A 25,963-nucleotide genomic window follows, 5' to 3' on the forward strand; every position below is an offset into this window, starting at 1 on the left:
CCCCCATTTTTCACTTCTTGTGTCATCCTTCTGTGTCTTTGGGATAATGTGTCTGGAACTGCTAACAGAAATATCATATCCCAAATTCTTGGAGAATGATATTGGTTGGCCAAGATAGAATTTGCAGAAGATGAAGGGCTAAGAATCTGAAGAACTAGGTTTTAGAATCATAAATGCTCAGATTTGGAGATCTTAAATGGTCTAGTTCCATAAAAAATTCTAATCATTTATTCTCTTATACAACTTTCCTCCTAAGTGATCTTTCTGATGGTGAGGCACATCTTTCTTCATGAAGAAGCTCATTGTTGGGTAGTTCAGATGATTAACATTTAAATTCAACATTTGGAAGAATAGTCATCTCCAGAAAGGTCCCAATTGAGCCTTTTTGGATCACAGACAAATTTTAATTCCTCTTTTACATTATTGCTTTTCAAAATTCAAAGACAGCTTTCATGCTCCTCTTGAGACCTTTCTGTTGTTTAGTTTTCTGACTTCACACAAGTCAAGATCTGTACAGCACAGTTTTTTCATATTTTAAGATCAGGTGATATTTAGGGTACTTTCATCTCTGGCATCCTATGAACTCCAGTTTGGGCCTCTGAAAGAAATGGAACTTCTGTGCTTTTAAGAGGCGAGAAGCTGAGGATTGGTTTTCATGGTTGTTTCAACCATCAGAATCCAAGAACCATCTTCACACAACAATAATGGCTGGTAGTACGTTATTATTATCTCATTTCATATGTTTTCTTGACAGTCTTCAATAATCTTCATTGACCTTGGGGATACTGTCAAAATCTACAGTCCATTCTGGTTTTACAAATGTTTTTAATGATCTTAGAAGGACCATGAACTCTGAGGTCTAAATAGTTGATTTTATAGCACTATTAAGCACATTTCTTCTTTTCATTCTATAGAATTAAGATAACCCAGGAGGAGGCTAATAAGGGGCAATGTGAAAAGGAGCCAGGTACTTCTTCATGTCAGACAAAATTTTGACTATGAAGGTATTCTACAATGATTCAAGTCATTTGACATTTTTTTACTTTTCAGGAGAAAAATACAATAGCCTGAAAAGTTATTTGTTAGCTAAAGCTAACAAAATACAGCAAATTTTGATCAATGGAACTATTCTTGGGGTAGAGACAGATGAAAAGACAAATGTTCATTCCAAAAGATAGCGTGAATCTGATTCAAAATGTAGGAAACCCTTTGTGTAAAGAGACATCCTCTGCAGTAACCATGGAGAAGAGGTGGAGGGTTTCCGTCTTTCTTGTGATTGCTTCCACAAGGAGAAGAGGGAGATTTCTCCAAATCCTGGCTACTGTCTGCCACTTTCGGCAATCAGAAGGGTTGACTAACAAATGCTAGCTATGACTTCCTCTGTTAATTAACTGACTTTTGTCCCTTGCATGCTAAAGTATTTCTGGGAACTGCAGTGTAGCTTTCATTTGTCTTTACAGTACACTGATATGATGCTAGAGAAGATAAAAAATGAATTAGCAAATTGTGAATATAACTATGAAATTTTAGAAATGACTGATGTATTTAGAGTTTAAGGGTTTTTTTTTTTAAAGTAGCTTGACAAAGCAAATAGGCACACATACATGAAACATTACCATCCTATTCTGGGCATATGGGGAAAAAAAGCCAAAACTCTTGCCTTCAAGGAACTCGAGGTCTATTGAAGCAATGGACTTGAGAATGTGATTGGAAGGATATTAATGACACGTACTTAATAAGTTATTAAGTGTATCTAAAAGCATGAGGCAGTGTTTATTTGCCTTTTATTTCTTTTACTTCTTTGGTTGGGTTGTGTCTATATTTATTCTTTAACTTCTTAAAAGAGAATGTTCAGTTGTAAAGATAATAGGAAATTGTTTTTAGATCCATAGTTTAGCTTCAGAGACCAAGATATGTTAATTTAGAGGTATACGCGCCAAATGTTTCACTTTCTTCTTATAATCTTGGCAATTCCATCTTACACTCTGTGCCTAATTTTCTTCCTTTATTGAATGGGTTACTTGGCATCCAGCTCAGCTACTAATGCAAGTCACCACAACAGGTACGGATTCAAATATCATCTCAGCAGGCTGGGCGCCAACGGAAGAAAATGAAGATGAAAGAGACAAACACCCCATTCATTCTGGAACAGGCATTGATGATGATGAAGATTTTATCTCCAGCACTAGTAAGAATAATCAATTATAGTAGAACCATTTATGCAAGGCTTACCAATTAATCTGAGTGATGCTCAAGAGTATCTCTTTTGGGAAACAGTTGATATAAACAATGAGCATAAGCCTATGACCACACCTTAGTCATACCTTGATGAGATGTTAAAGGAAGAAATATATATATTTTTAATAGAAGCCAAACTGTATTTGGAGAAGAAATGGGAAAAGCATCTTTTATGAAATTTCTAGTGCCTCATGTTCTTCCTGTTTTATTTATTATATGTGGTCTGTTGCTACAGATTTTTTTTTTTTTAACCATTGAACTTTGTCAGAAAATGGCACAGTAAAATATTACAATAAATACTCATTGAGTAGTCACTGTGCTTAGGTGCTGGTAACACAAATATGAAAAAAAGCCAGAGCTCTTGCCTTCAAGGAACTCATGGTCTATTGAAGCAATGATTGGAAGGATATTAATTCAAAGTTGTAGATGATCCTAAATTAAAGACTTAGAAAGACCTAAAAAGGCTTAAACAATGGTAATTAGAACTCAAGAATGGTCTTAGATAATCAAAACCTGATTGAGATCAAGGAAATAAATCCAAAGTTTTAACAAACAAACTGGGCACCAATGTAACAGAAAGACATTGAAGCAAAGGACAAATGTCAGCTGAGCTTGAACAAAACAGTGCCAATTATTAAGAATAAATAGTGAAACCACTGCATAATAGTATTAAAATTTGTGACAATTATAAAACTTTTTGAGAAAATAAGTGGAAATTGAGCTGAAAAAAATGTCCTTTAAAAATACAATGATTGGTCTAATATTCTGCAGATAATGAGTTTCCTATTCATACCTGTAATGATCCAGGATATTGCTGAACAGACATGAGAATCCTAGACCTGATTTCATAACAGCTCTGCTTTTCCTTAGGGAAGGTTCCATTTAGGGTGCCACATGAACTGTTTTGGGTTCTGTCCATTCTAATCTGAGAGAATCATCCCCAGAAGGACAGCACTCAGGAAGGGAGAGAGCCAAAAAAAATAGTTTAGGCCTTGAAAGCATCTAAAAATATTGCATTGATAGAACAAAAAATTGAGATAAACTAGATGCATTATGGTATACTCCTTAGCCTGGACACCTCTGCAGAGGTTAGTCTAGGAAACTCTTTCTAGTAACTTCAGGAAGAAAGCTAAATAACCAAAATCACTGGAACTTTATTAATACCCAGTCTCCTGAGTTAGGATGTGGCCCCATCTTCCAGGTGGGCCACCAACAAAAAGATGGTCTAGAAATGAGAAACTAAATACTTTTGGGTTTTCAATCCAAACAGATCAACCTAAAAATAAATTTTGTGATCACAGTACAGAGGAAAACTTCCCTTGATATTTTTCATCTTTGTGGTATATTTTCTGGTTTCATTTAACTTTTCTGCTTGGCACTTGTGCACATAATTCAACAGGATGCCTCTCTCTTCTGTAAGGATGTGAAAACTGCCACTTTTTTTCATACTTATTGAGAATATGGTCAGTGATTCCAAACCTGATTTTTTTTAACTTGTGAAATAGAGATGATAGTAGTATAGTTCTGAAAAGAGTTTTGTATTATTTGGGTATCGATATAAAGTTTGTAAGAATTAGGATTTGCCAATATACCTTTTCACATAAGACATTGGTTCTGATTTTATCATAATCCTTCTGTTGGGTGTGTCTCCTATTCTGGCCCTATCATTCTGGGTGACAGTATCAGAGCACTGGTGGATATATGATTCTTTTTTCCCCCTTCCCCCTGGTGAGCTCCTGTGATGCTGGTGGTTGGTTCCCTATGGTGTTTTCCTTCTGGATCTATTCATCTTGTTCTCTGCTCCCCCATCCCGCCCCCTCCCCCCCAATGGCTGTGAATGGCTTGCTGGTTAAGTGCTTTGTATTTGATGAGTATATCATAGGTATTTGATAAATATTCAGAAGTGTATAGCTAAATCATATGGCTGTTATAGGTAGATAATCTTTCTTAGAATCATCTATAGGAAAGTTCTGGATGCCCAGAGTATTTCTTTTCCCACCAAAACTACAAATGAGATAAAGTGATCATCATGGAATAACTTCCAGGTACCTACCTTTCATCCTGAGGATCTACATGTAGTGCACTTGCCAGTGATGCAAGTTCCTTGGGCTTTCAAATGCAAAGGACATTACCGACTGCATGGATGGGCAACGCTCTGCCGTCTTTGGTTATCCTCGGTGGAGGGCTGGTGTTTCCAAAGCTTTCTTCTTCCTGCTGCAGCTTCTTTGGCTGCTTTCTCCAGAAGATCTCATGTTCTCGCCCCAAAGGCAGAATGCAAAGGACACTGAGATGCTTAACAATATGTCTGGACCAAGCCAAAGGCACTCTATGCTTTCCTTCCATTTCCATTCAACCATCTATACAAACTGGTATAGATGATTCACTGGACAGACCAAAGAAGGGGGAAAAGTGCAAAACAGGTGGTGAAGGCTCAAGAAATAACCATTTTCCTAATAACTTCATCATCGTTACCACAGTTTCAACCACACCACGGGTTTTTGACCACTCAACACAGAACCGGAATTGGAGCCAGTGGAGCCCAGACTTTTTAAATCCAGAAGTATCACTTCAGACTACCACAAGGATGACTGGTAATGGGATATGCATTCTTAATTAAAGATATTTTCCCCCTCAAAGTCTATGATGCTGCAAAGGTCAATTGACAGGACACAGTGGGAAATGTAGTTAATATCTCATCACAAATTTTTAGAGAATTTTCATGACGATCCTCAGTTCAACTTAAGGGTCATTTATCACTCATACCATCTGGGCACAAGATATTTTATGTTGCTCCATTATAAGAATGAATACATTAAAATGGTTGATGGTGCTGCCCTTGAGAAAGTGGTTATGGTGGAATAACAAGTCGTCATTAAGAAATTCCGTGCCCAATGTTTTTTTTTTCCTTGCAAGAGATTAGTGAAGTCACTCAGAAGTGTGGATAGTAGTTGCTCAGGCTGTTCAATATCATGTACTGTAATGGAAGAACAAACCATCAAAGGTTAGTTGATAAAAAAAGTTACAGTGTATATAAACGTCATCACAACAGATGTGGTCAGAAGTGGCACCAGTGATTATGGAGAAAACTGGGCCCCGGAAGACCAGTCTCCTCTCATTCACCATGAACATCATGAGGAAGAGGAGACCCAACTTTCTACAAGCACAAGTAAGAAGGATGGCGGTTAGCAGTTCTGGGTTAGATGAGCCAGTAAAGTGATTCCAAAGAATAGGGAAGACTATTTTTAGACACGGCCACATCTTCTATTATCACAGAGTAAAATTTTTTAAATCCCCAGAGAATGAAGGGCTGTCAAATCTGCACACAAGTCTTAGAAATTGGAAGAAAAATGCTAACTTGCCAGGTTGCCCCAAAAGACAACATACTTAAAAAGTGAAACTTAAAAAATATCTTGAGATAAGGTTTTTGAGTCAAAGATTCCTAGTGGTTCCAGTTGGGTGACTTGTATGTGTTTATGAAAATGTATAATGAAGAGTGTATTCTGTTGGTGCTTACTAGTGGCACCTTGAAAGAAAGCTTGACTGGTGCCATGATCTTTGGAATTCTATTTTCTATGAAGATCTTTTATGAATGCAGTTCTTCACATTCTGTTCCTTACTGCGTTATAGAAAGGCATCCCTTTTACTCTTTGGAGGAGAGTTAATAGCTCAGATGGTCTATATTTGAAAACTAGCTGTTCTTTCTCTGTTTTTAAGCCAGGGTAACGTGGGGGCATACTTTTTGCTATTAATTGTACTTATATGCAAATATCTCAGGTTTTCTAGAACACTCACAAGTCTCACTACTAGTAGACAATGAAGAAAGGACAAAAAAGTAGGAAGTATACTTTTCATCTGTTTCTTGGAGAGATGCCTATCATATTTGGAATAGAAGAAGCTTTCATTTAGGATAACAGCCTATAGCATTTTTAAAACTATGCCTCAATCATCATTTTTGGATGTTCCTAAATCAAAAATATAAGAAACATCCGCTTAGAATCCGAAGGGAGAAACCAAAAGGGTTTGGGAATTCCTTGGTATTGAAGAATGTTCCTCAGACAACAAAAGAAACATTTCAGACATCAGCTAAGACATAGATTAATACGTCCTGGATATTGCACTGAATATGTCCAACATGCCTAGACTTCACTACTTACCTGATAGATTGGCTACATGCCTGAAGATTATGGGCTGAGTTAAGAACAGAGTTTTCTGATAGAGGAAGTTAGAGTGAGAGAGAGAAACATCTTCTGATAGAAGAAGAAATAAGTTGTCTCTTCAGAACGGGATTCTGTCAAAAAATAAAGAATTACAAATTAAAAAAAAATACACATACAAAAATAAACAAAAAACAGAATGATGATTCTGTACCAGTCCTCTTTGGGACCCAATACTATATTTCAGAGATTATTTAAGACAATTTGTACTTAAAAAGCAGAAAGCTACTTAAAAAGCTTGGAATTCATGAGCCTATTGTCAGAAGGTGATGGTGGGGAGGGGTGGGGGACATCATTACTGAAGGGTAGTTGAAAATCCAGACAACAGAACCTCCCAGAGGGAAAGAAGCACTAGCTTCAGCAATTCTTTTCTCAGCACTTGCAGAACATAAAGAAATTCTGGTGGTGACCTCTGGACCTTATCAATGGAATGTTACAGCACAATAGACATATTGGCTATATCACAGGTCTGAGGAAAGGCCCCGGGGAAAACTGATGAAACCCATGAGTGTTATACAGAAATGACCCTCTTTTTGATTATAGTTCAAAGCTCAAATATGAAGTAAGGATGTAATAATTTAATTGGAAAAATTATGCAAAAATCCAAATACTTAATTTATACTTGTTCTAAGTATTTGTATATAGTTAAATAAAATTGTTGAATGAGAATATTACACCTTCTTAGAAGAGAATCAACCTTTATATTTTACAGTGGAAATTCTACTCAGTTAACCCATATGTTGAAAACAACAGTGGGGTTAGTGGGTATTTAAAAGGTCATTTTGCTTATAAAGATAATGATAGAAGACATATAAAGCAGAGTGTATGTGCATGTGTTCATGCATTTGAAAACTGAATCAATAGGTTATGTTTGGGTGAAAATTTTCTTGTTTATAATCCATTCAGTGGTTTTTCTCACTTCATTACTTGTCAGGAGGCAATGATTCAGTCAGTGAGAAGCAAAACTTAAGATTTTGAGGTCTTTTTCCCTCCCATTGATAACAAGTGAATCCCAGTGCTAGAGTAGGATGAAGACAATAAGATTTATTTATTTATTTATAAAATATATTTCTATTGATTTCAGAGAGAAAAGGAGAGAGAGAGAGAGAGAGAGAGAGAGAGAGAGAGAGAGAGAGAGAGAGAGAGAGAGAGAGAATATCATCAATGGTGAGAGAGAATCATTGATTGGCTGCCTCCTAACTGGAGATTGAGCCTACAACCTGGGCATGTGCCCTGACCAGGAATAGAACCATGACCTCCTGGTTCATAGGTTGATTCTCAACCCCTGAGCCATGCAGCTGGGCAATAAGTTTTATTTTTATTTTAGACACAGACAATATGCTCTTTTGTATGACATTTTCAGGTCTAGTTTGGGGCATTCCCTGGTGAGGTTGTAGCAGAAACTCTGATCTTGTAGATAAAATACTTTCTCTGGTTTTATAAATGAATCTACTCTATGATGTGCATCCACACTTTATAGCATGGTTCTATAAAATACTGGGCTTGTTAGAAAGCATCTGGTCAGAACCCCAAAGTTTGAAGAAATGAAACCAGACATCTTGAGAAAAATACCTGTCTGATATCATCTGGCCATTTTGCCATGTCTGTTTGAGATTTCTTCTTGATTATACAAGTTCCTCCCCCCCACCCCCCAGACTTATAAAATAAATACCTTCTCTATTCTTGAATTGTGGGATTGTGAAAATTGGGCTCAAGTCTTGTCACCATGTCTAAGTGAGGCCAGATAACTTGACTCTGTGAGCTCCTATGTGTGATTTTTTGTCTGCATCACAGAAACATTGCAATACACCCTGTCTTGTAAAAGAACATGAATTCCCTTTAAGGATGATATTCTCACTTAGTGTCAGTGAGAGATATCCCCATGCTTCCTTTGGCGACATAGAATATAATGCATAATGTACTTTATGTGTGTGGCAACTCCTGAACGCATTCCTGGCAGAGCAACAGATTCAGTGACTAGCTATGTGATGTGGTTGGTTGTTGCTAAGGGGCTACTGTTGTAATCTTTTCTACCTATCCTTCTTCATTGTCATGGAATGAAGCAAAAGGATGTGCTACATTCTTACATGTCATTTGTGCCATAAATCTCATTGTTAAAAGGTAATGCTTCTAAATTAAAAAAAAAAAAAAGTAATGCTTCTAATGGATTTCATTCATGCTTTTGAGATAATGGCACTTACTCTCATGTTTATGTCATAAGAAGCTGTTACCTGATTCCTTCTTTAACTCACTACCATCGTAATGTGCATTTCACTAGGATGTGGTTGTCTCGGAATGACATCATGGGCTTGGACTCTTATACTTCCTCCTTTGGGGGATGGTGGCAACATGGCATGGGTCAAGAACTCCTTTTTCATCTTCACTTGATGTCTGTAACTCATCTCCTGTCCACTGGAGAAGTTGTCGGTGCTTTTGTGTTCTTCAGTTCGCATGCTGCTTGCTAAGAAAATGAGCATGAATGAACTAATATCTGCTAAAACATTCTGTGTTTATATAACTTCCTGGCCCTCGATACCAGGAAAATGTTTTCATTGTCTTGTTCAGATTTTTTAAAAAAGTGTATTTTTAAAAAATCAGTTATTCCTGGTCAGATGTCAACTAACACTTTGACAATTGCTTGAACTGCATAGTCACACCAGCCTCAGCTCATGACACCCATCCAAATCAAAGAATGACAACACCGAGTCAAGAGGACAGTTCCTGGACTTATTTTTGGGACCCAATCTCACATCCAATGGGACGAGGTCATCAAACAGAAAGAAGAATGGGTAATAGCCTCTGAACCTTTTTATATTATATTTTGGCAAAGTCTACAAATGGCTCTTTTCCTAGAAATAAGCCCTTGGCTTTAGACCACTCTACTTTCCTAAGACGGAAATGGAAGTTTCTTCAAAAATTTGCTTCCTTTGTAGAAGTGATATACCCATTTATCTGAATCTGAAGTGCTGAGCTGAGAGTGAAGAATTTGGCAGGAGAGTTAAAAGAGAATTGGTCCTAAAATGATAGGAGTGAAAGTCATTTTCTTTGAAGAGGGAGCAGTCTCAAGAGTCCTTTTTCATTTACTCCTAAGAGCAGGGCTTTTAAAAGAATAAAATGATAGATTTCCACTGTAGACTCAAAGATATAACTTGTCTCTGGCTTTCTCTACCAAAAAAAATAAAAATAAAAAAATTGGTGAGTGCTCCTTCTAAAAAAATAATGAAAAAGCTCAGAAAACTTTATCATTTACTCTTACTACATTTAGAGATAAATATGGTACATGTGACTTAAGATTTAGACCACTCTTTATCCTCGATAAATGTTTATGAATTTCATAAATGGACACAGAATGGAATCTGTTTTCTTAAACATCATTCAAATTATCTCTCAGCAATTAATAAACAATTAAATGAGAGTGAGAGAGAGAATAAAAAGATACTAGTTGTAGTTCTGTAAGAATGGAGGATATAACCAGTTTTTATATTTTAAAAAAAGTCTTACTTTATCACAACAGATGACAACTTTCCCTAAAGAATCTGCAAGAATTGGTAGCAGATGATGACCTTTTCTCAGGCTTTCCTAATTTAAAGAATCCATGATCCTTATTATACCCATGAAGAGTTACTCGAGTTTTGTTACTTAACAAGATGCCTTGGTCACAGAAATGTAACATTCCAAAAATGGAGATAAACCAAAGATCCAATATGGGATTGAGAATTATTATTTATAGCATTGCATAATCTGGATCTAAGCTACAAAGGGAATGTACAACATGAACTTTATTAAAATGAGTTCCAAGAGCACAATGACCGTGTCTCTTGGTAGTGAATTGAACAAAGTTATCTCCAAAATGAATTTAACAGTTTTTATGGTTTTGTATCTTTAGAACCCCCTTAATTGTGTCATTCTCAAATACTAATGAACAGTTATTGCCAAATTACTAGTGATTAAAAACAACATTGACATTAAATATCGATTAATATTGTACAAGGCATGTGGAGCCACAACAATGTACAATTCATGGTTCATGCTTTTAAGGAAGTTAATACTTAAGTAGGAAAAGAAAACATTCGGCACCACAATATATCTAACAATACGAGAGAGCAAGTAGTAGATGTCAAATGAATGTTGCCAACACCAGAGAAATTCAGAGGACTCTCCAGGGAGCATCAGAGAAAGGTGGATTGGACCTGGTTTTTGAAAAATGGGGGGAAATCCTGGATAGTCAGAGAAAGAAAGTCAGGGAAAGTTTTTGTGGGAAAACTCGTGTAAGAAGAGGCATAAAGGAAGGAAAGCCAAGAAATGAATTTGTTGAAGTGAACAGATCCATTTGTCATAAAGGAAGATGAGTTTGAATGGCTAGGCTGTAGCCATCATATGAGTGGCTGAAGTGCCACATGCAGATCACACACATGTTTATGCATGTGGCTGCTGGAGGCTCTGATGATATATTAGTGGAAAACCAAGCCACAGTGAAATAACTTCAAAATCGGTGTTAAGACTCCACACAGATGAACGGAAAGAGATTCCATTAAATTGATAAGCATGACAAGGACAAGTGCATTGGTTCAAACTATAGTACCGTGTGATACCTCATGAAAGATTCTGCTGATAACAGGCAAGGTAAACAAGAGTGTCTAGAGATCATCCACAAACAGGACTTTTTCTGGGAAAATAGTCATGTGGGGTTTTGATTTGGGTTAGCTAGCCTTTCCTCTTTTTTTAAATCTGTTATGATAGAATCAGCCATGTTTTTTCCTCCAAAGATCTTAGTTTTTCTTTTCTTTTTGTATGTAAGGGCTGCAGTGTAGACATGGGTACCCAATATTCCATTTTTTCCCTCTGGAGTCATCTGGAACTGATTAAATCTCCCTAGAGGCAGCAGTGTGGGTTGACTTTGAATCGGAAAGCCAACAATTGTGATAGTGTTTATAGGTTATTTGGTCTTTACTGCACTCAGGACTTGTTATTTCAACAGAATTGATTTATGATCACCATTAAAAAAGCATTTGTGACTATTTCAGGGACATTTCAGTACCGCTCAACATTGTACATATTAATTTTCAAAGATACCACATATCTGTGTTGACAGGATGACTGATACACTGATTTCCATGGCTTCTTATTCCTTGCTTCTGAATACTTCCTGTGGCTTCTACTTGGGTCACAGTGGGTGATGAATTTATGTTTTATTTGCATGTTCCCTTTGTAAAGTGGAAGAGACCAATGCAGGGAAGAGGGCTGTAAAAAAAGTTATTTTGCCAAGTAAGGATGTATGTGACAGAAGGGTACCTGAACATTGTCTTTTCTCCATGTGTTGGATCCCATGTGTCTATAAGAAAGGCAATGTGTATGGAGTGGTACAAGTCATACTGGCTTATGTGTGTCTCTCTGCAAGGTTTGAGAGGCCCATCATGTGCTCAGTTGGAGTCCTTTCAGACTCAGCAAAAATAAGCAAAATATTTCATAGAACTCAACCTTTCAATGAAGGTTGGGATCTCTTGAAGAAGCCATAATCTACTCCAATTCTAGAGACATGAATCAGTATGTGCTTTCTTTCCTTTTATCCAGGTTTGAATATAAGAATAATTTGGGTCTAGATCATAAACCACCCTCAGGTAGTAGTTTAGGAAATCCAACTATAACACTGATTTAATTCCTTCAGATATGGACTCCAGCCATAGTACAACACTTCAGCCTTCTGCAGATTCAAACACAGGTTTGGTGGAAGACTGGGACAGGACAGGACCTCGTCCAATGACAACTCGTAAGGATAATGACACTCAGCCCTTTATTGACTTGTGTTCCTGCTTCAGTTCTTGCTCACACTGGCCCAGATCCAGAGCTTGGTGGTGGAATGGTGTATTTAGTGCTTTGTGGCTGAGCTCAGAAATTTATTTCTTCTATATTTTCTTGGTGGAGTTCTTTAAATGTGATTCTTCCCTTTATTCTTGGTACTTTCAGATTCAATGACTTTATGTTTAAAAAAAAAAAAAGTGTGATTCCATTCAACTTGTTTTTTCCATAAGTAGTAATTATGGCAGTGTCATTTAAGCCCATGGCTAGGACAGTGGTTTTTTCTATGTTTTAACTGACCAGCCCCTTTTTAAAATACATATATTTAAAAAATTGATTTCAGAGAGGAAGGGAAAGGGAGAGCGAGATAGAAGCACCCTACTGGGAATCAAGCCTGCAACCCGGGCATATGCCCTGACCAGGAATTGAAGGGTGACCTCCTGGTTCATAGATTGACATTCACCCAATGAGCCACACTGGCTGGGCACTGACCACCCTCTTTTGATTCCCATCTTTTCTTCAATCGAAGAAGAAGAGGGATAGGTTGTTTTAATGGTGGTGAAAAGACCATTTTGGGACATATAATCATAGAAAATAGGGAAACCACATCAGCCTATAGAAGAGGGGCAAGGCATGTTACTGACAACTGACAAAGGTGGCAAGGCCTGGGTACAAATTAGAACATTTGCTAATGCTTCTTCCTATCACTAAACATCTGGTAGAAGCAATGCTAAACTTAATTTTCATTATATGTACAGGGCTATCCTAGATATCAGCCTAAAGTCATTTGTAATTTCTTGACAGACAATGAAAGAGTTCCAGAATTAAGAAGGCCTCATTTCACTGCTTGCTATGCATAATGGACACAGTTATTTACATGTGCCCTTCAGACAAAGGAAAAAGTCAGCAAGCATGGGTTGACTGTCAAAAATGTAACAATATGCGTAACCCATAGTGTGGTCACTGGAGGAAAAGGGGGGCATTTGTAATACTTTCAATGATAAAAATAAAATAATGTAACCAGCACAGTATTAAGCATTAAACAGGATGCAGATACATCAAAGAATGGTCCCTGCCAACCGAGGGTCTTGTATAATATTTCCACTTTATGTCCCTGTTAACTTTGTTTTGATGTTTGGTTTGGGATTTGGTGAATGTTTCTCTTCTGGTTGTAATGTTTACTTTGGTGGTGGACATGGCTTATGGGAGTGCTTTATGGGGTGCTTGCACTTGTAACTCAGAGGTCAGTCCTTTTCTTAGAATACAAAAGAAATTAACTCAAAACAGTCAGAGTGATTTCAAATATGGGCAGTGGTTCAACCTCAAATTGCATGGACTACAGTGAGGGCCCTGTGTTTGCCCAGGCAAGCGTTTCCTGGTGTTTCTGTACAATGATGAGAATCTCCATCCACAGATGAGATCAAAAACCTAACAGTGGAGTAAAAAGGCAACTTTAATTTAATGTTCCTTAGGAGGGACTAAAACATTTCCTTTTATACATTTGATCTGAGTTACCTGAGCAAGTCATCCTAGATGAACTTCTTCCTCTTTTGTGGTTATGGTCATACCACTTGTTTCCCTGCAGGCACACTTCTTGACACACAGCTGGGTGCTCTTGGTTGCTGATGAGAACACTGGGATTCAAACATTGCTCTTCCTCTGTGTCTATGTACTCTGGTTTTTCTCAGCGATGGAAGCAATGTTACCATTGGGTCGGGATGATCTGGGATAGATAAAGTTTTGGCTCAGGCTTTATGTTTGGCACCTTATCTTTGTTGATTATACTAAAACAAACAAAGGCTCTTGAGAGCCAAGTGGTAAAATAGAATTGTGTTGTACATTTTAATCAATCAGATGGGAATGGTATGCACAAACCTTGGTATTCTTATGCTCTTACCTGACACTCTAGCTAAATCCTCTCTGTCAGCAAGATAACAGGATTTGTTTTATGGCTTCAAACTAATGCTGGATTCATCCCTCATTGAAACAGAGCAGAGTCATACTCAGAGCTTTTCTACATCACATGGAGGCTTGGAAGAAGATAAAGACCAGTCAATGATGTCCACTCCAACATCTAGCAGTAAGGATGGTAAAGCCCAGGTGGCTTCAGTTATGGGTGTCTTTGGTGGAGGTGCATTCCTTGGCTGTTGTTGTGCTGTTACTTCTGATTAGAAGGTGTGCTGGTGATGGGCCTCTGATTTTTCTGCTTTGTAGACTTTTTAGAAGCCATTGTACATGAAATGCAACTATATATCTTAATCTTAAAAGTCGGGTTTTTTGAATTCTAGATTTAGATTGCTTATTTGTGATTTATAATTGGTATAAAGATCTGAATTATACTTCCTGTTTTCCTTGCATTAATTATAATATTTTGCCATTTATACTCTGGACCATTAATCCATGGAATTGGTGATTAGGAAGCAGTGACTTCTGGAAAAGGAAAAAAATAAATCCTCAGGTTTTGGAATCCTTGTATTGGCTATTCCAATCACAGCACATTTACCATTTAATTCAAAGATAAGTTTCCTCCACTCCCTTATAGGTGGGTCCAATTGAGCTCAAGATTATCTAGAATCCAAGTTGGCTTCAAGGTCACAGTTGTAGTGGCATAATCCTTATTTTAATAACCCAGGTAGATGTTACAACGAATGTCTTTTCTGGGCATTAGAATCACCAAAATCTCTTCCGTGAGTGATGTCCAGGTATTGTCAATTGCAAAATATAGGTTCTGTGCAATAGTGTAACTCAGACTATCTTTTGCTCTGTGTTCACAAATAAAAAGTGGGAAGCTTTTACAGTAATTGCATGTTCTAAAGACAAGCACACGATGGGTGGTGGCCTCACAGATGTCGGTTTACCATTGACTCCACCTCTACACAGATAGGCATGATGGCGGAGGTGGAAATCTTCCTGAAGACTCAGCTACTTCAGTGGAAGGTTATACTCCTCATTCCCCAGACACTAAGGAGCACACAACCCTCATCCCAGTGACCCCTGCTAACACTGAGTCCCCTGGAGTTACTGAAGTTACTGTTGGAGATTCTAATGTTAATGTTGATGGTCACTTGCCAGGTAATGTAGAAAAACAACACATACTTTCATATTATACGGGGCATTTTCTGTGAAGGCTGTGATTAGGCTGATTTGTGACTTGCGAAGGGTTTTTATCATGTCCTCATTCTAGTGCAAGTAAACTTAGGCTTAGTTGAGATTAAGAATGCTTTCATTTGCTGATGTCATTTCTATTTATTTTGGTAGAATTTCTTTCTTTGCCTTGTTTCTGATCTTGTGACATATTAAGTTGATCCATATGAAATTGATAGTTTTATAGGTCAAAGAAGTTAAATATTAGCTATTTTATTTTATTCAACTAACAACATGCTGCCTACTTAGTAAGGTTTTACCCAACATGTGAATAATTTCCATATACTAGTACCTTGGCTCTGTAAGTATTATCTCATACTTTCATGAGATGGATTGGTGAATTTTACTTTTGGTGAAGGGCTTGCGGATAAACCTCTAATTATGATGCATACTTAAAACTTTATGATAAAATCAACTATTAATGAATAGGCACTATCTCTTGTTCTAGTGGCAAAGAGATGGCTGAAGATGACATTCAATTAAGTTGGACATGGACTCAGAATGAGACTTGTTTTCTCAAACAGTCCTTCTGTTTTTTTGTTTGTTTGTTTGTTTGTTTCTCCATTTGTATTAAAAAACTAACATTGTAGAAAAAGGAACTAGAAAATACTACTCTGGCTATGAAACTAAAATCCCCTCCTTCTGGTTAAGTACTAATACCACTAATGCCTATTAAATATTAGTGATTTTAAACATGCAGTTGTCCTCCCTTAATCTAGGGTTTTGTTCTCCATGGCTTCAGTTACCTATTGTCAATTGTGGTCTGAAAATATCAAGTGGACAATTCCAGAAATAATTCATATGCTTTACACTGTGTGCTGTTCATAGTAGTTTTATGAAATCTCATGCTGTCCTGCTCTGTCTCCACCTGTGAATCATCGCTTTGTTCCATGTATCCACACTATATATGCTACCCTCCCCTTAGCCACTTAATAGCCATCTCCATAATCAGGTAGACTGTCATGTCATTGCAGTGCTTGTGTTCAAATCACCCTTATTTTACTCCCTAACATCACATTCACATAACTTTTATTATAATATACTAGAGGCCCAATGCATGAAGATTTGTGCAAGAATGAGCCTTCCTTCCGCCTGCTGCCTAGAGGCTCAGAGCGTCTGGGGTGGTGCAGAATGCCTGCATCAGCCCCAGGGCTCATGTATGCAAAATAACCTGCCATATTTGGGTTAATTTGCATATTCACTCCCAATTGGCTGGTGGGAGTTGCAAAGGCAAGTCAATTTGCATCTTGCTATTTTATTAGTGTAGATTGTTGTAATTGTTCTATTTTATTATTGTTGTAAAATTCTTACTGTGCCTAATTTATAAATTAAATTTTATCATGGGTTTGTATGTATGGGAAAAAAGGCTTGTATAGGGTTCTGTACTATCTGTATTTTTCAGGCACCCATTGGAGGTCTTAGAACATATTCCCAGTAGAAAAGGAGGGATGGCTGTAATTTTTTTGTAGCATAAGTTCTTTCTCTCCCTTCCCCAAAGAAGAATAAATCTTATGAGAACTCAATATATTTAACAGATGACTGATCTGGTGACAGAAACCCAGAATGTCACTTGTGTAGCCTCTTTCCTTGGCTGCCCATCCCAGAGATAAGGAGGGACTACTGATAAAGTTTAATTTATAAAAATTAGGCACAGTACGAAATCAACAATAATTAATAATGAAATGGAATTACAACAATATATTATAGTGAAAGTTATGTGAAAGTGGCATCTATAATAATAAAAGCATAATATGCTAATTAGACCAGACATCGTTCTGGACATTGAATCTGGGGCTGCCAGGGAAGCCAGTGCCCACAGCCTGGGGAAGGAAGGCCTACTCTTGCACAAGTTTTGTGCATCAGGCCTCTAGTTAGTAAATAAAATAAGGATTACTTAAACACAAGCTTCATGGAAAAATACTAACCTTGGCAATATTGGCAAGACAGAGCCCCTCACACTCATTGGTTCTTTGTTCAGCATGGTTCTACCCTCAGTCATTAAAATTTCCAAGTATCATTTGCAGCTTTTTTCTGTAGAAGTGAACCTTAGAGCATTGCCTAATTTTTCTTAGCAAAATGAGACCTGTCATGTGACATATGAGTTTAAATTTTAAGTAGCCTAGAAAGATTACATAGACTATTGTTGGTAAGTAAAAGGATTTCTACAAAATTGGTATCGATGTACTCTCATTTCTTTTACATTCCATGGTGGTACCAATAGATTTTTCATGGTTCTCCATGGATTAAATGATTAATAAGGGATCCAACTCTCATTTTTTGTTTTCTTTCAAAATTCAAAAAGTTCTCATTTCTTCCAATTTTTCTCAGACTTTATACTTAACCTTAAGAATTAAAACACCTGAAATTGTGATGGTGATGGTGTTGTTGTTGGTTGGTGGTGGTGGTGGTGATGATGATGGTGATGGTGGTAGTGATTTTGAGGGTATTGGTCCTGGCTTTTCAGCAAATTCTGTTTTTCATTATTCTAACCATCAGCCAAGGAACAAAGCAATGTGTCGTGTCTCCTCTATACAAATACATGAGCCATTATAGGGCACCTACTTCCACCTTTTGGGAAATGGTGGTGATCAGACTATGGTATTTTCCTTATAGGTACCTTCACAATGGGTAACTATAGTCATTTTATGAAATCATTGTCTTTTTTGTTTTAAGATTCCAGTATAGTTTTGGGAAATGTGTGGGAGGAGGAGGAGGAAGGGTAAGAGCTCCATATGCTAAATTAAATATTTGACCTTCGGATCCAGAGTTTAGCAATTCATGAACTTGTCTCACTCAAGAGCCTTTTGGTGATGGGTATTGGAGAAGATGAATTATATTAACTCTTGGTGTTGAAAATGCAGATTTCATATTTGAAACATGTTTTAATAAAGGAGTACATTACTCACACATTAGCTATCATCTCCCTCTTTTCTTTTCACTTATTTTCAGACATTTTCTTTAAATAAACAGTTGACTTCTCTCTTTGAATTTAACCCCAAGATCTTATATGCATACCAAAACCTTTTTCTATTTCCTGCCTTGGAGAATACTCTTCAAATGTCCTATGCCCTAAGCCACAGAATACATGCATTCTCAATGATCAACTTTGTCATCATTCAAATCATAGAGTCCCTATTTCAAAGAAACAGTATCAAATCCCAACCTCAGACCTGTGAACACATGACAATCATTTTGTTCTTGTGTTACAGTTATTGGGTTTCTACCAAAGCCACACTTCCTCTGGTCACCCTGATGGTCTGTGCTGAACCAGGTTTCCTAATTTTGATGAAATCTCTAGCCCACTCATCAGTGGACTAAGAAATGAATAGAAATTCATATTGTGGACCCATTCACAGGTCCTTTGCCATCATTTTGCTTACCTTTAACAGACTGAGCTTTGTGACGAAAGCAAAGAGCATGAGGAAATGCTGATGGCAGTGTAATTGGAACACACGGTACTGAACCTTCTCTGATTGTTCCTTACAGATGAACAAGACCCCAGCCGAAGGCACCCTGCCACGAAAGGACCTGACTCAACCGGTGAGTTTGAGCCACTTTAGTCATTTACTCTCGTCATCATGGAACCTGCTGATAATTCATGAATGATGTTTGAGTCACTGTCTCTCGAAAAGTGGTTCTCAAATGTCCTTAGCATGCCTCACTATAGCGGGAAGGGCTTATTAAACCACGCTGCTGGGCCCCATCCTTAAAGTTTCTGATTCTGCATGTCTGGGTTGGAAAGGATCTGGGAGAATCCAAGCAGGGTCTCAAGGTAACATTTCACTACATCAGAGCAGTTAAAAACCTGGGTTTTGGAATAAGACTTGTTTGATCCAGCTCCTCCACATACAAACTGGGGATGTTGCTGAAAGGATCTGAGACTCAATTTCCTAACCAATAAAATAACAATAATAATTGTCACTGGTCTGGTTTAAAAGACTAAATGATAGTACACATGGCATAATAGCTAACATTTCATCAGAATTCATTATGTATTAGGATAGACCCTATCAAACTGCCATTTCTGTAGGTCAGTAGTCATATATGAAATTAAATGTATTTTATATGTTTCATCTATTATTAACTCACTTACTCATCCTACATACCCTGTGGCCCACATAAGAAGTACTATTATCCCACTATTACCAAGGACACGGAGGCTCAGAGCCGCTAAGTAACTTAGCTGAGTTGACATGACTAGTGAGTTGAGTGATGGAGCCACGTTTCAAACCCAGGGCACTCCTATCACCTCTCACAAACAGAGTCAGGAGAAAGCAACCTGTGGTGACCATAATTGCCACCTGATATGCATTAGTCAATGGATTCCTGTTTACCGTGACTCAGAGCACACTCCTGGAAACATTACTCCAGGCAGCAAAAGTCTGACACAAGCAGGTTTCCTGGTGACCACTGATGCTAGGGCTGCTGAAAGGCTGTGCTGGTGCTGTCTTACCGAGGTGACCCCGAGCATCACCAGTCCAGGCGCCCCATGCAAGTGAGGTCATCCTTATAAGCTATCATGCTTACATGGAAAGTAGAGTTGCCTCCAGGCTTACAGATTCGCACACTTAAAGCACAATGAAGATGGGCATTTGCATAGTAGTTTTAGTAATAACCTTTTACCTAAGGGGACAGGGATGTAGTGGGCTCATCAGAAATGCTTCTAACGTGAGGACCAAAGTCCAAAGCTCTCTGGGGCCCAGGGATAGGGCAGTCAGCCTTTCTCAACCTCAATTTCCTTATTAGGTAAAAAGAGATCGGAACACTGGCCTTGGTTACCTCCTGGAGTCCTTGTGAAGAACATGAGGCATCAGGAATTTGAAAATAATTTAGAAAAGACAGGGAGTTGTTACTAAAAGACATGCTCTCTAAAATCCAAAGACTCCCAACGATTCCAAGTTGCGGTCCTTAGACCCGTAGCAGAGACACCACCTAGTTGCTGGTTGTTAATGCAGCATCCCAGCCACCCTGGACCTACTGACTCAAGAGCCTCCCGCTCCACCAGGTGGATTGCATCTATATCAGGCTTGAGAAGCATTGCCCTAGATCATTGGTCGGCAAACTCATTGGTCAACGAAGCCAAATATCAACAGGACAACGATTGAGATTTCTTTTGAGAGCCGAAAATCGACTTCTGTGCATGGGCCAGAAAGTTTCAATTGCACTGTATGTGCGCGCCCGCATGTGGTATTTTGTAGAAGAGCCACACTCAAGGGGTCAAAGAGCCACATGTGGCTTGCAAGCCGCAGCTTGCAGACCACTGACATAGACTATTTTTCTCACAGTTAAGGCAAATCGAATGATCTCTGTGCACATGTCTCAGATTGGCTCTCCTCTTCAACTACAGTATCAGTGTTCCCCTTTGCAGAGCTTGCCTTCCTTGCCAGTCCTTCCCCAGCTGCATTTGCAGACCTCCTGGGCACAAGGGGAGACCTGCTCTATCTAGTCTATCTTCTTGGCTTTTGCCTGAAGTGGGCGGGAGCGGCCTCTTTTGTTTCACTCCTGTGCAGGTGTCTATTGTTCAAGCAGGCGGTTCCATCTGGCTGTACACACACCCAGATCTTTCCTTGCTGGGAGCACTGTTTTGGAAAATAGACATAAAGAGATTATGGTCCCTTTGTGGCCTTCCTTACAAATAGCAGAGGCTACCGTGAGTCAGGGAAAGACCAGTGAGGTGACTGCACCTCTGAAGTGGTTTTCGAGGCCAATGATCTCTAGTTAAATGGCCAGTATCCACTGACCTGTGCAGGTGGACACTGGCCAGTGACCACAGACTCTGGTAGGCAGCTAGAGAAAAAGAGTCTTGGACTCTTTCTGAGGTTTGTAAAGTGAGAGGCCACTGACAAAGTGGCATCAGTATGTTGAAATGGTCAGACTTAAGGTAAAACTTGAGTTTAACATAAAGGTCAGATTGCATAAGCAAGAGCCACCTATTTAAAATAACCATCATAATCAAGACTTCAGTGCCTGCTGTGTATAGTCCGAAGGTTGACTCTTTTAGGAGAGTGTCTCATTATAAGCCCAGCCATCTTCATTCATGGACTACACACACAGCTTCCTGTTTTGTTTCTTCCCTGGGAGGCCTTCAGGATTCAGAGTGGAATCCCACTCTGTAGGAGTTCATGTTAGGGGGATATTTTCATTTTAGTGGGATCAGTAAAGGAAGCATATAAAATACAAAGGGTCTGGCCAGCTTGGCTCAGTGATTGAGAGTCAACCTAGGATCCAGGAGGTCATGGTTTGATTCCTGGTCAGGGCACATGCCTGAGGTTGCGGGCTCCATCCCCAGGAGAGAGCATGCAAGAGGCAGCTGACCGATGATTCTCTCTTATCATTGATGTTTCTCTCTTTCCCTTTTCCTTCCTCTCTGAAATAAATAAAAATATATTTTTAAAAAGAAAAATACACACAAATAAAAAGCACAGCTTGTTCCTTTGGGTGAGTCTCTTCACAAAACGTCTCAGAGTTTCTTTTAGAACATGACGCCTCTGGTTTTGGTAATAAGCCTCCTGTTCCGACTTGTGGATCCTTTGTCTTGCAATGCTTCCTTTCAGTCTGAGATTTTTGTTTGTTTTCCTGTTTTGTTTTGTAGCAGAAGAAAATGTTCATTCTTCAAACACAAAGCATGTTTCAACAATACATTGGCCTGCATCAAACGGAACATTTCTGGGGAGATTTTTTTAAAAAAAATATATTTTATTGATTTTGTACAGAGAGGAAGGGAGAGAGATAGAGAGCTAGAAACATCAATGAGAGTTATAGATCAGCGGCCTCTTGCACGCCCCCTCCTGGGGATGTGCCCGCAACCAAGGTACATGCCCTTGACCGGAATCGAACCCGGGACCCTTCAGTCCGCAGGCTGACGCTCTATCCATTGAGCCAAACCGGTTTCGGCTCTGGGGAGATTCTAGTAGCACTTTATAAATGCCTGTGGCTTCAGCGTATAGAGGCTGGCTCCGTGTGTTGTAAACCTCGTTACATCCTCCAAACTTTGGATGACAGATGTTGTTTTTCCCCTTAGGACACAACAGAGATAGTCAAGAAGGTGGGCCCAACACGACCTCGGGTCCTATGAGGAAACCTCAAATTCCAGGTGAGTTTTGAACTGTGTGTGGGGGGAGGAAGGAGGGGGGGAGAGGAGAGAATGATGCTAAAAGCAGGTCTTTCTGAATGTCCCAGAAAGAAAGAAGCCAGCAGTTGGAAAGCACATTTTCCTAAATGTCCAACCCTTGAAATTGATAGTTCCTCTTGGCAAGCTAAAGATGGATGAAAGTAACAGATCGGAAAAGATGAAATGTTCTTTTATCCCAGGTCCCAAAGTAGAGCCACGTTAGGTCCTAAAGCTTCCTCCCCAAATGCATGATGGTCCAGAGGACTCCATGTTTTTGCCCATGCCCTGCTATCATGGTTCAGTTTCCCCTTTATTTCTGGGGTTGGGGATGACATGTGTAACATTCCTCTCACATTGCAGACAGGGCATTGGGTGGAGTGAAAACATTCTTTTGGTCCCCAAAGTGCTTTTTCTCAAGGGACGGGTCTTCACGGATCCAGACAGACAAAGTTTCAGAAAGTGTTACGTGTGCAGTGAAGAGACCGAGACAGCTGGCTCTTCTGAGTGTCAAGATTTAAGCCATTGGAAGGAAATGCTTTACTTGACTTGGGCTCAGAGTTAAGCATTTGTAAGAGGGTTTTCCTAGGGTTGCAAATTATCCCTCCTCTTCGGAGCTCTCCAAGCTGAGCCTCCTGTGGGAAAGGGAAGAATGTGCTGTGGGCCCGGACCCCTTGCCTCAGCTTGCCTGGGCTCAGCTAGAGGCAGAGCACATGGAGAAGGCGTGGGCTGCCAGGGAGGACAGGGCGGGTGGGATGAAATTTACAATCATCAGGCAGCAGGATTTGTCCTAGCCCCAGTGAGAGGTAATGAGGGGAATCTCAGGGTTAGGGACCTAGGAATGAATGGAAGTGGTTCTCTCCTGAGACCCTGCTCCCCAAGCTCACCTACCCCGGGAGAGGTCAGGCAGAGGCAGCACTCCCTGAGCAGCAAATCAGAGGAGAACCAAGACTCCTAAAGACGAATGGGCAGTGACTGACTGTCCATCTTGATTTCCCAAGCTGTAGTTCATTGCACAGATACACAGCCCACTTGGCAGCTGAAATTATTCAAGTTGTCCGGTCATATTTTAATATCTTAAAGCTTGATGTAAAAACATGTGTATAACATGTTATTAGTCCACCAGTGATGCGTTAATTGTTGCAGACATTTCAGAAAATGCAATTGAAGGACAAAAGTACAAATCAGTAATCTAACCCCTCTATCCAGAAGTGCCCTGGTTACCATTTTCATAGATGACCTTCCAGTCATTTTCAATGTAATTTATATATAAAAGTGTAATTACACCATTTATTTAGCAAATTACAATTCTCAACTGGGGCGAAGGTGGGGGGGGAGAGGAGTGGGGCACAGCTTTCCAATGTCATTGAATATTTCCCCACACACATTGTAATACATTATATAGTGAATGAACCCTAATTATATAATGAATGAACCTAATGTGCACAAGTTCGACCATCCACAGGACTGCCCTTTCTCGCACTCACTAGACTGTGGCCTCCATTTTTTGCTTCTAATCGAATGTAAGATGGGTGCTCTGATATAGGAAAGAATGTTCCTTTTAAGGGGAGAATACATTTCCTTCCATCTGGTTAATAACCCCAGGGCATCTACGAGTTTCAACAGGTCATTCTACATTTTTCTGGAAACATGTTTCTCCTGGAGGGACTTAGAAATCCTAACTGATGGTGAGAGATTAAAACATGAGGCTGGCTGGACCAACAGCTATAGCAAAATCTCTCTTCTCCTGTTATCTGCCTACTGGTCAAATTTATCTGTTGTGCTGACTGTGGTTCTTGTTTGGGCCAGGTCAGTTTTATAGAGTGCATGTTTATTTTCACAAAGTGTATTTCCTAACTTCACGGGTGTCTTTTTCTTCACTCCCATCAGAGTGGCTGATCATCTTGGCGTCCCTCCTGGCCCTGGCTTTGATTCTCGCAGTTTGCATCGCTGTCAACAGCCGAAGAAGGTAAGGGGATGCTCCTCAGAGCCTCTGATTTGGAAGGACATCATTTAAACTTGGACTCTATGTCCTTGCTGCTCAGAGCATAGCCCTTGAAACCAGCAGCCTCAACACCTGGGGCTTGTTAGAAATGCAGGACCACAGGCCCCACCCAGACCTCCTGCGTCAGAGTCTGTTTGGATGAGGCCTCAGACATTCATGTGCATGGTACAGTCGAAGTAGCCCTGCTCTGGCACCTAGACCTTCACTTCTAAATAGTGGTGGAATCTCTTGAGGATCTTAATTATTGCTTTTTATATTTTTTAATTGATTTCACAGAGGAAGGGAAAGCTAGAAACATCATGATGAGAGAGAATCATTGATCAGTTGCCTCCTGCATGTCCCACACTGGGGATCGAGCTTGCAACCCGAGCCTGTGCCCTTGACCAGGAAATGAACCGTGACCTCCTGGCTCATAGGTCAACGCTCAACCACTGAGCCAGCTGACGAGGAAATCTTAATTATTTCGAGGGTAAACCCCATAGAGACTCTTTCTGATAAAAACTGTGAAACACCTCATCAAAAAGGCATAACACTATATATTCATTTATTGATTTATTAAACCAAATATTTAGTAAGTGCATTCACAATGCACAAAAACACCATATAAAGATTCAGGGATTGGTCATCTCCTATCCGAGGCCCATGGAGCTTTCTAGAACCCCTACTTAAAACAGGAATTGAGTTTGTGTGTTAATTTTATAAGGACACTATTTTCTATTTTCTGGCCACAGCAGTTGAAAGGATTCAGATCATGGCCTCAGAGAGCTCCCTGACAGTGTGGTCTATGAAATAAGAAAGAACTTCCCATAAGAAAGTCTGAATAAAGACAGACAAGTCCTTAGAACTGACATGGGGGCTGTTTTCATCAAAGGTTCCCCTCCCTCCCTTCCTCTCTCCCTCTCTTCCTTCCTCCCTTCCTCCCTCCTTCTCTTCCTCCACCAAGGCCAATAGTTTCAGCAGCTATTTAAACAATACATATTCCTGGTTGAGCTGTGACAAGGCTCCAGAAATATAGCCATTTAAAGTGAAATAAAGGAAAATAGTCATTCTAGCAACAGAAGAAATGAAAATAGACAAAGATACTCCACAAATATGTCTCAATTTCCTGCTTAAGACACTTTCAAGATGTGCTTTTGCTCTGAGCATTTGCTTGGGAACATTAAACCTTCTGTGTCTCTTGAGATTTCTTCTTTTAAGGTAAAAGAATCTTCTTTCCAAGTAAGGGTCCCTTTTGTTGTATCACTGGAGCATCTAACAGGCCAGAAAAATGCCTCGGGTTTGGGAGAGGACCTGAGAAAATGATTGAATGCTTCTCATTGGCTTTTGGAAAACAGCAAATACCTAATTCCACTGCTGTTGGGGGATGGGGGGCCCAGGCAGTATCTCTAATTATCCAAGGAAATTAAATAATGCCGCCTGACACTGGTACAAGTTAATAAAAGTGCTATATTAATGTTG

The 25,963-nt window shown here is 39.3% G+C and overlaps 1 protein-coding gene and 1 long non-coding RNA gene across 13 annotated transcripts in view; one reads left to right on the plus strand and one right to left on the minus strand.

Moving 5' to 3' along the window:
- Positions 1 to 22,681, minus strand: part of LOC123651887 — a 24,105-nt gene extending 1,424 nt beyond the window's left edge. The window contains exons 1-2 of the long non-coding RNA XR_006740871.1: positions 22,670 to 22,681; positions 8,954 to 8,956 (exon numbers count right to left, since the gene is read on the minus strand). This is a non-coding gene — a long non-coding RNA (uncharacterized LOC123651887). The remainder of the gene's footprint in view (positions 1 to 8,953; positions 8,957 to 22,669) is intronic.
- The window catches only part of CD44 (CD44 molecule (Indian blood group)), an 83,010-nt gene that overhangs the window by 50,413 nt on the left and 6,634 nt on the right, over positions 1 to 25,963 (plus strand). Inside the window, exons 6-15 of one of the 12 annotated variants that reach the window (XM_036428464.2) lie at positions 2,063 to 2,188; positions 4,716 to 4,829; positions 5,264 to 5,404; positions 9,113 to 9,241; positions 12,118 to 12,219; positions 14,239 to 14,328; positions 15,129 to 15,320; positions 18,879 to 18,932; positions 22,414 to 22,485; positions 24,391 to 24,469. In XM_036428464.2, the coding sequence (XP_036284357.1) occupies positions 2,063 to 2,188; positions 4,716 to 4,829; positions 5,264 to 5,404; positions 9,113 to 9,241; positions 12,118 to 12,219; positions 14,239 to 14,328; positions 15,129 to 15,320; positions 18,879 to 18,932; positions 22,414 to 22,485; positions 24,391 to 24,469 (1,099 nt within the window). The remainder of the gene's footprint in view (positions 1 to 2,062; positions 2,189 to 4,715; positions 4,830 to 5,263; positions 5,405 to 9,112; positions 9,242 to 12,117; positions 12,220 to 14,238; positions 14,329 to 15,128; positions 15,321 to 18,878; positions 18,933 to 22,413; positions 22,486 to 24,390; positions 24,470 to 25,963) is intronic. The other 11 variants (XM_045577807.1, XM_045577808.1, XM_045577809.1 and 8 more) reach the window with 11 other exon arrangements.

The sequence above is a fragment of the Pipistrellus kuhlii genome, unplaced genomic scaffold, assembly GCF_014108245.1.
Source record: "Pipistrellus kuhlii isolate mPipKuh1 unplaced genomic scaffold, mPipKuh1.p scaffold_m20_p_9, whole genome shotgun sequence".
NCBI lineage: Eukaryota > Metazoa > Chordata > Mammalia > Chiroptera > Vespertilionidae > Pipistrellus > Pipistrellus kuhlii.